Here is a 9,015-nt window from a genome sequence, read left to right as displayed (position 1 = left end):
ACCACGTAAGTTGTGTACCTAATACTCATAAAATATTCCCTCTCCATTTTTTTTTTTTTTTTAGTACAACAATATATTTTACACTAGAGAGAGGAGAGAGTTCGGTTAAACCATATAATGAGCAACCTAATTTGACATTGAATTTGTCATCCACAAGATTCGATTCTCCCCTTGGCTTACAATCAGAAAAATTCCTAATATTAAAGGCCAAAAATAACACTTGATTTAGGGTTAATTTCCTAAAATTGTTCATCATTTGGCTTATGCACCAAGAAATATTCACCTATGGCCCTTTGAACGTAATGACACATTTACACCACCTCCTTGTAGGGATTAAGGTTCCCTTCAATCCTTAGATTAAGTTCAAATGCAAGACATGCCTCTGACTGTAGACAGATTTAGGTAATTCTGCTGAGTCAAAGTGATTAATGGCCTCACTCAACAAATACCAATTTAACCTACTAACATTATCGTTTCTCAAAAACAAAACAAAAACAAAAAAATTCAATGGCCTCACTCTACTTAAAAAGCAGATCTGCAACATAAATGCAGGCGTCGAACAGAAACGATTACCGAAGGTAAAGGAAGACGGCGATACTATATATAACAAGCAAATTCTGTCATTGCAAAAAAGGTTGGGGGATGATGCATACAAGGTACAAACAAGTATATAAAATAGATGACACTCTCATCTAACTCTGCAAGCTGCAGGACCTCCTGGCGATAAATTTGGGTTGGGAGATCGACAAACAACACCAGGACCTACATTGTTAGAAAACCTGTGACGCATTCTGTGCTCAGGGATTCTGGTCATGGCAAATGGTCCTCCCGCTGAGTCACTTGGTTCGTTGCAACTTTGTAGAGGTTCCAAAGTTTCAACTACATCACTCATTAAGGGCCTTGCTTTGGGGTTTTGGCTGAGACAGTAGTATGCCAAGCTGCAGGCTTTCTGTGCTGCCCTGACTGAGTACTGATTCTCCAACCTAGGGTCGATTATTTGTAGCAACTTTCTTTTGTCGTTCAGTTTTGGCCGCGCCCAATCTACCAAGTTCTGTTCCCTGCTTGGTCTCGTCTTGTCAACAGATCTCCTTCCTGTCAAAAGCTCAAGGAGAACAACTCCAAAGCTGTATACATCACTCCTGGCAGTCAGGTGGCCTGATCATTTCACATGGAATTGATTCAGAACAAAACATGCAATTAATACTCTTACATTACGTGAACAAGAAAATTAAACACATTGACAGCTAATGTCGGCATTTCTTCATCTGGTCATATACACAATTTTGAAATGGAAAAGGGACCATGAGACTTATTCAGCAAGTTACAGAGAAGAAAAAACAGGGTACATGGACATAGCAACACTCTTGAGTCAAACCTACAAGTCCTTCATCACTTCAATAACAAAGTGCATATGAATTGGTTACTTACTGCGAGAGCTCTAATCTTAGATCTACCCGCTAAGAATTGACTACTGATTCGTATGTGTACCTAAAGGTTTGGGATACCTATCTAAATGAAAAGTGACAATATCTCAACCTCTCATACTCTAATGCAATCAGTAACAGTTACAAAAATTTTGAAGCGAAAGTGCATTGAAGCTGCCAAGAATCCCTTAATTCAAGTCCAGCTCTAAGCATTTATGAAAAGATCTGGCCAGAAAATGCATTAGAGCTGCCGAGAAGGTATGAAATCAATTTTCAGTTGCTATAGAAGCCAAACTTTTATGGAAAGATCTCAACAGAAAGTGCAGTGAAGCCAAGCATCCAGTACTACGTAAAATCAGGGTTTATTCTCTGAAGCAATGTTGAAACTCTATGTCAATCAAGCACAATCGCTCATGTTCAAAGAGCTACTCAGTCTCTATACCTCCCCTCCAAAAAGCCTGATTTGGCAATACCTAACCAGGTGCATCCTTACCCCTCTACCAATGAAAATAAAATCTGATTCTAGTGAAAGAACGAAAGTCGAAAGACAACCACTTACATAGCAAGAGTATAACTCAAATGGTACTAATGCTGGTAATATCGATCATCCCAACCCTCCCAAAGCACCCAGTTCGCAGTTTTTATGTTGGAATCAATCAGATTTTCGGGTTACTATAACTAAATGTTGTTCATCTTTACCAGAGAAAAATCTAGACTCTTTCCCACTCAACTAATTGAATTCATCATGTTCCAACAACTACATCAGCTAAATCAAGCATTTTGAACATGTAAGAACACACCATACCAGTCATTACATACTCCGGGGCTGCATATCCATAGGTACCCATAACGCGAGTCGATACATGGGTTTCATCCCCTTGAGGTCCAGCTTTAGCAAGCCCGAAATCCGAAAGCTTAGCAGCATAATCCTGCATACACATGCAACCAGAGAGACTAATTCGAGCTTGCATGCAATCATTCAATAATTAATTTGTGCACAGAAACACAACTTACAGAGTCCAACAAGATATTCGAAGTCTTGAAATCTCGATAAATCACAGGCCTTTCGGCATTGTGAAGAAAAGCAAGCCCCTTGGCAGCTCCCAGAGCAATCATCATCCTCGTCCCCCACGATAACGGAACAGTTGCCTCTAAAAATGTTCACAAAAACCCTAATTAGCAACACCAAATCACCACAATACACCAAACAAAAACCCGAAAAATCGAAAGATTAAGAGCTTAATTACTCCGGAAAAGATGATTCTCCAAGCTCCCTCGGAACATGAACTCGTAAACCAGCAATCTGTGGTCGTCCTCGCAGCAGTACCCAATCAATTTCACGAGATTGGGGTGGCGGAGCTGACCGAGGAAGTTGACCTCCGTCAGCCACTCGCGGTGGCCCTGATGGCCCTCCTTGTTGAGGACCTTGACGGCCACTGGCAGAGATTTCAACCCGACCCGAACGTTCTCGTCAATGTAGCCCTTGTACACCGTCCCGAAGCCGCCTTCCCCCAAAATGTAGTCGGAGCGGAAGCTCTTGGTGATGGTCTCGAGCTCGAAGAGCGTGAAGGCGATGACGTGCGTGTACAGCACCGCATTCTTCCGCGCGTCCTCGAAGTTCCGTGGCGTCGAAGGATCGCTCAGATCTGAAATCGAACGGCTGTGATTCTGCTTCCTCTCACCGCCGCCGTTCTTCACGGAAGACGCCAGCGTGCTCAGCTGCTGAACTGCTCAATAATAAAAAATAAAAATAAAAATAAAAAAAGCCAAGCCATAAGCCAAAAGCTGAAAAATCATAAAATCCGAAGATTTAAGCAGAAAGATCTGAACTTTTGAAGCATCTGGAGCTCGCAAAGCACCAACCTTGAGCATTGGTCACCACAGCTGATTCCTCCCTCGTCCCGCAGTTCCCCATCTTGACTTAATTTGACAGTTACAAGTAGCAGAAAAAGGACTTCCAGCAGAAGCAGTAAGTAAAAGCAGAAGCTGCTGAGTATTATGAAGTTGTTGCTTTTGTTGTGCTGCTCCGACTCTGCTGGTGGTGCAGAGTCTCATTCTTCGGTGGCTTTCGCTTTTCTCCTCCTCCTCTCACCTTTTTCACGCCGCTCTCTCTCTCTCTCTACTGTGCTTAAACACTTAATTAGTCAGTAATCACTACTTTTTAACTGACAAAAAGCAAATGATGAGGCTTCAATTAGAAAATTACAGGGTCAAAAAGGGGGAAAGAAAATCTGGGTTTGTTCTCCAAGTCGCAGTGGTAGTTGAAGGTTCAAACTTTAAAATCTGGGTTTCTCCTTAAACTCTGTGATGGGAGGAGCTTTGATGGTGATGGACCTGTGGCTGTGGATCTCCTCTCTCTCTCTCTCTCCCTCCCTCTCTCTCTCTCCTCGCTGTTGTTTACAGTTTGTGGGACCACTGTTGGTTTTTATTTCTTTCTTCCTCGGAAAGAGATCATCTTCAGATATCTTCACCAGATCAAATGATCAGAACTTTCTAAATTTCATCTAACGATCCATCTATTTTGATCTCTTAAAAATTGTGATAATTTTTAATCGTTGGATAAAATTTAGAACGTGAGAATCATTTAATTTGGTGATTTGGAAGAGATCCGGCTTCTTTCTCTCCAATTATGATTTTTTTTTTAAATATACAGATAGATTTCGTGTTGTTGCCAATTGGGCCTAGTTGGGGCAAAAGTTGAAAGAGGCCCAAATTTAAGGACTGAATTTTGGGCCCATAGTAAAACCCAAGCCCAACCCACTAACCCAGAACCCACGGCTCGTAGCCTCGTAGATAAGGAGGAACAAAATAGGAAGAGCAGAGCCAGAGATTTTGTTGTATGGTTTTGAAATGGCGGTGACAATGGCATTGGCAACGGCTACCGGAGCAGCAGAATGCAGCAGATGGAGCATGGCGTCTCTGAAGGCGGCGCTTCCATCCCTGCCGGAGAGGTGCACCATTCCCACCGCTTCTTCTTCCTCGGCACCGTGCGGGCATCGGAGCCTCCGCCTCAGCGTCGGTCTCCGGAAACCCGATTTCCAATTCGGGTCTTTCTCGGGTCTCTCTCCCCTTAACCCGCTCCTCTCCCTCGGCCTCTCGGGTACCACTCTCTTCTCTGTCACTACCGTTTCCTTTTGTTGCTGAATTTTCTCCTGTAATTATCAATGGCGGCAACTGGGTTCGTATTTTCGAGTGCAATTATGTATCTTTGTGTATTATTTCAGCTCAATTTGGTATCTTTTGTACTTTGGTTCTGTTCAATTTGGTGTGTTTGTGGATTATTGCAGTTAAATTTGGTATCTTTGTGCATTATTTGACTTGAGTCTTGTATCTTTGTACATGTTCAGTTTACATTCTCTTCACGGAACTTCAATTGCATCTGTAGCAACACATTCTTTACTTTTTAAGGCCACGTTTGACAGCTATTTCGTTTTTTGTTTTTCGTTTACGTTTACACTATGTTCGGATGAGGAAAAAAACTTGGAATTTGGGTAAAATCAGAATTTATAAATTGACACGTATCAATTCTCTTGTTTTGATTAATAAACATAGAAATTTAGAATTTCTGCGTGGATAAAAAAAACTTGAAATTTGGGACCTCCAATTCCCAAGTTTTAATTCCGTATAAATATATGTCATTTCTTAATTTCTATGATTGAGAGTTTAAAAATAACAAATTTCGTATTAAATTCCGTTGTTCTTTTAGGTTAACCAAACAAAAAAATCACAAATTCTAGAGAATAAAATCCCGTCATTCCAATTTCTATTATTTTAAAATCCCTTAGGAATCATAAATTTCCTCATCCAAACATAATGTTATTTTGCTAGAGATTAAGGGAAAGTGTATGAGAGAAATGAGGAATTGGGAAGGATGAAGGGAGGTGGCGGGAGTGAGGAGGAAAACCAAAAACTTGAAAGGAAAAACAGTTAAAAAAATCTGTTCCCAGTCTTCAATTTTTGTGTCGTTCCATACACATTTGTTCCTTCACCAGCCTTCAGTCCTCCTTTCTCCCATATTTTCTCCCTATCTACAGCACAAAACTGAAAATCATAAACCAAAAAACGAAATGGTTATCAAACCGGCCCTAAGTGACTTCTAGTGTTAAATTTTCAACTAGGGTGTTCAGTTTCTATCTCAACGATGTAGTTCAGATGGTTTTGGGACTTCTGAAATGGGAAATCCATTCTGTATTGCATTGTGGATTTGGTTTATCTGACTTTCATCCAGAGGTTATTTACTGCCATGTTTCTGTTAAGATATGTTCAGATGGTTTTGGGACTTCCGAAATGGGAAATCCGTACTGCATTGCAATGTGGATTTTGTTTATCTGACTTTCATCCAGAGATTATTCACTGTCACGTTTCTGTTTACATGGTTTTGGGACTTCTGAAACGTGAAATCCATACTGCACTGCATTGTGGATTTTGTTTGTCTTACTTTCATCAGATTGTTTACTGTCACGTTTCTGTTTAGATATGTTTTCTGTCATTTGGTGTCTGTGTTGGCAGGACCTTCATGCTTTTTTCTGTCTTCTCACAGAGTCCACAAGTTTTGAACACAACTTCACCATCATTGACAATGGTGGTCGTGTTTCTGCCATGAGACATGGCAGGAAAGTTCCTAAGCTCAACAGGCCTCCAGACCAGAGGAAAGCCCTTCTTCGAGGCCTCACTACTCAGCTCCTTAAACACGGACGCATCAAAACAACTCGAGCAAGGGCAAGTGCCATGAGGAAGTACGTGGACAAGATGATCACACTGGCCAAGGATGGATCTCTCCATAAGAGGAGACAGGCGCTGGGATATATCTATGAGAAACAGATCGTCCATGCTTTGTTTGCTGAGGTACCCGACAGATATGGGGAGCGGAATGGTGGCTATACAAGAATCATCAGAACTCTGCCTAGGCGAGGGGACAATGCACCCATGGCATACATTGAACTTGTATAGGTCTCAGATTCATGTCAATTTTGAACTCGTGTCGGTCCGAGTACTCGTCAATCTAATGTTTACATTGGTTCTCATCTAATGGCATTAATTCTTATGGAGACGAGCATTTCCAGCCTATGTTGAAGCTTGTTCTCACGTTTTGCCTATATTTATATCCGTAGACTTGTTCATCGATGGGTCAGTTAATTCGTATTTACAGGTCGTTGGCGCATTCTGATATGTTTTTCGGGTGTTTATTTTTCCTCATGCTGACTTCCTTTGATCTTTACCCTGCTGTGTGTATTTTTTGGGTCCTTTTATTTGTTTACATTTTGTCTCCATTACTTTGTTTGAAGCAAAATTCAAAGAAAAACAATATAAATATATAGCAATACAGCATACAACAACAACAACAACAACAAAGCCTTTTCCCACTAAGTGGGGTCGGCTATATGAATCCTAGAACGCCATTGCGCTCGGTTTTGTGTCATGTCCTCCGTTAAATCCAAGTACTCTAAGTCTTTTCTTAGAGTCTCTTTCAAAGTTGTCCTAGGTCTTCCTCTACCCCTTCGGCCCTGAACCTCTGTCCCGTAGTCACATCTTCGAACCGGAGCGTCAGTCGGCCTTCTTTGCACATGTTCAAAATCACCGGAGCCGATTTTCTCTCATATTTCCTACAATTTCGGCTACTCCTACTTTACCTCGGATATCCTCATTCCCAATCTTATCCTTTCTCGTGTGCCCACACATCCCACGAAACATCCTCATCTCCGTTACACCCATTTTGTGTACGTGTTGATGCTTCACCACCCAACATTTTGTGTCATACAACATCGCTAGCCTTATTGCCGTCCTATAAAATTTTCCCTTGAGCATCAGTGGCCTACAACGGTCACACAACACGCCGGATGCACTCTTTCCATCCAGCTCGTATTCTATGGTTGAGATCTCCATCTAATTCTCCGTTCTCTTGCAAGATAGATCCTAGGTAGCGAAAACGATCGCTTTTTGTGATCTTCGCTAGATTGCTCCGGTCATTAGTGTGGATAAGTATATAAATGGATAGAGATAGGAAAGCAAACACAAGATGTACGTGGTTCACCCAGATTGGCTACGTCCACGGAATAGAAGAGTTCTCATTAATTGTGAAGGGTTTACACAAGTACATAGGTTCAAGCTCTCATTTAGTGAGTACAAGTGAATGATTTAGTACAAATGACAATAGGAAATATTGTGGGAGAATGATCTCGTAATCACAAAACTTCTAAGTATCGGAGTGTGGTGTCGTCTTGACTTGCCTTATCTGTCTCATAGGTAGATGTGGCATCTTCTCTGGAAGTACTCTTCCTCCATCCAGGGGTGGTATCTTTAACTGGTGGAGATACACAAGGTAATGTATCAATTTCACTTGAAGCTTACTTGTAGTTTCAGGCTTGGTCAAGCGCGATACAAACCATGTAGTAGGAGTCCCCCAAGTCGCCGAGCTAGGGGGTCTGCTGAAAGAGGTGACAGACAAGGTAAGCAATCAGAGCTCCGACTGATTGTTCACCTTCTCCCCATCTTGCAGCAGCATGAAGGATAAAGAGAAGAAAAATGAGAAGAGATGATATGAGATACTTTTGCTTTTGAAGAAGTAACTTTCCACAGGCTTATTCTTGAACTGAGCTGGAGGGTTTTCTGGTTTCCTCCAGAGTATAAGGCCGACTGAAGAATTTGAGGGTCAAAACAAGTCCATCAAATCTAGAGTACGTTCCACCCTGCTGATATGGGATACTTTTGCTTTTGACAGAGTAATGAATGTATCGGCACGTGTGCTGTTACGCTTGTCTCCACATGCTTCCTTGTATCCTTCGCACTTGCCCTATATGTTCCTCAAGCAGATGCGGAATCTTCCTTGGAAACATAAGATGTTGAAGATGAGTACTCGAGAGCAATGCCAGGTAAGTAATCAGGTAAGGGGTTCCAGGCAGTCAGTTCCTGGCTGGAAGCTTGATTCCAAGTGCTGACTGATTGCTCTCTTTCTCCTTGTCTTGCAGGTAAAAACAAGGCCAAAAGAAAAGACAGGGAAAAAGCATGATATGGGATACTCTTGCTTTTAACCCTGATGATATGAGATATTCTTGCTCTAGTATAGCTTGTTTGCAGAGGTATTATCGGGGGGGAAGAAAGCTGAATATTTCGAAAGGCTTCGTTGGGAGTGCCCTCTCAGATATGATGAAGGGTTGAGCATTTTTGCAGGTCTGCCTGTCCGTTGGGGATGGAGGTCAACATATATAGGAGTCTCCCTAACAACAAGTAGTAATGCTATTCCTTTACCCTGCTTGGTCATAGCACGGTAGTAGGAGCTGCCAGTTTCACATGTTTTAACTCTGTCAGAGCACTTTGAAAAAGTGGTCTGTGGTATCTGGCTCTCGAGATTCGGAGAACGATGCCTCTTCGATTTTTGAGAAAGCAATCATGCTGGGGGTATGACTCTCGAGATTCGGAGAGCAGTGTCTCTTCGATTTTTGAGGAAGTAATCATGTTGGGAGTCTGGCTCTCGAGATTCGGAGGGCGGTGCCTCTTCGATTTTGGAGCAAGCAATCTTGTTGGGAGTGTTGTCTCGAATGTGAGTAAAGGTTGGGCATGTTTGCTAGTCTACCTTGCCACGAAGCACAAAGGT

At 42.0% G+C, this 9,015-nt stretch overlaps 2 protein-coding genes across 3 annotated transcripts; one reads left to right on the top strand and one right to left on the bottom strand.

The window, feature by feature from the left end:
* Positions 1-579: 579 nt before the first annotated feature.
* Positions 580-4,178, bottom strand: LOC103433799 (probable serine/threonine-protein kinase PBL8). Of its 2 annotated transcripts, XM_070820745.1 has the most exons (6): positions 3,631-3,880; positions 3,288-3,537; positions 2,672-3,151; positions 2,439-2,575; positions 2,230-2,353; positions 580-1,155 (listed from the first exon to the last, which is right to left on the bottom strand). In XM_070820745.1, exons 2-6 carry the CDS (start codon positions 3,337-3,339, stop codon positions 689-691), a joined length of 1,260 nt encoding a protein of 419 aa, XP_070676846.1. In that variant the 5' UTR covers positions 3,340-3,537; positions 3,631-3,880; the 3' UTR covers positions 580-688. The 2 variants fall into 2 exon arrangements, with proteins under 2 accessions (XP_070676846.1, XP_070676845.1); XM_070820744.1 differs by having other exon boundaries at positions 3,288-4,178.
* Positions 4,179-4,254: 76 nt separating this feature from the next.
* LOC103419421 (large ribosomal subunit protein bL17c-like) lies at positions 4,255-6,520 on the top strand. The gene is made up of 2 exons (XM_008357527.4): positions 4,255-4,524; positions 5,965-6,520. The coding sequence occupies exons 1-2, from the start codon at positions 4,275-4,277 to the stop codon at positions 6,372-6,374; spliced, it is 660 nt and encodes a 219-aa protein (XP_008355749.3). The 5' UTR covers positions 4,255-4,274; the 3' UTR covers positions 6,375-6,520.
* The last annotated feature ends 2,495 nt before the right edge of the window (positions 6,521-9,015 follow it).

This window comes from Malus domestica, chromosome 04, assembly GCF_042453785.1.
Source record: "Malus domestica chromosome 04, GDT2T_hap1".
In the NCBI taxonomy this organism is placed as follows: Eukaryota; Viridiplantae; Streptophyta; class Magnoliopsida; order Rosales; family Rosaceae; genus Malus; species Malus domestica.
This window is presented reverse-complemented; position numbering and strand designations above follow the sequence as displayed.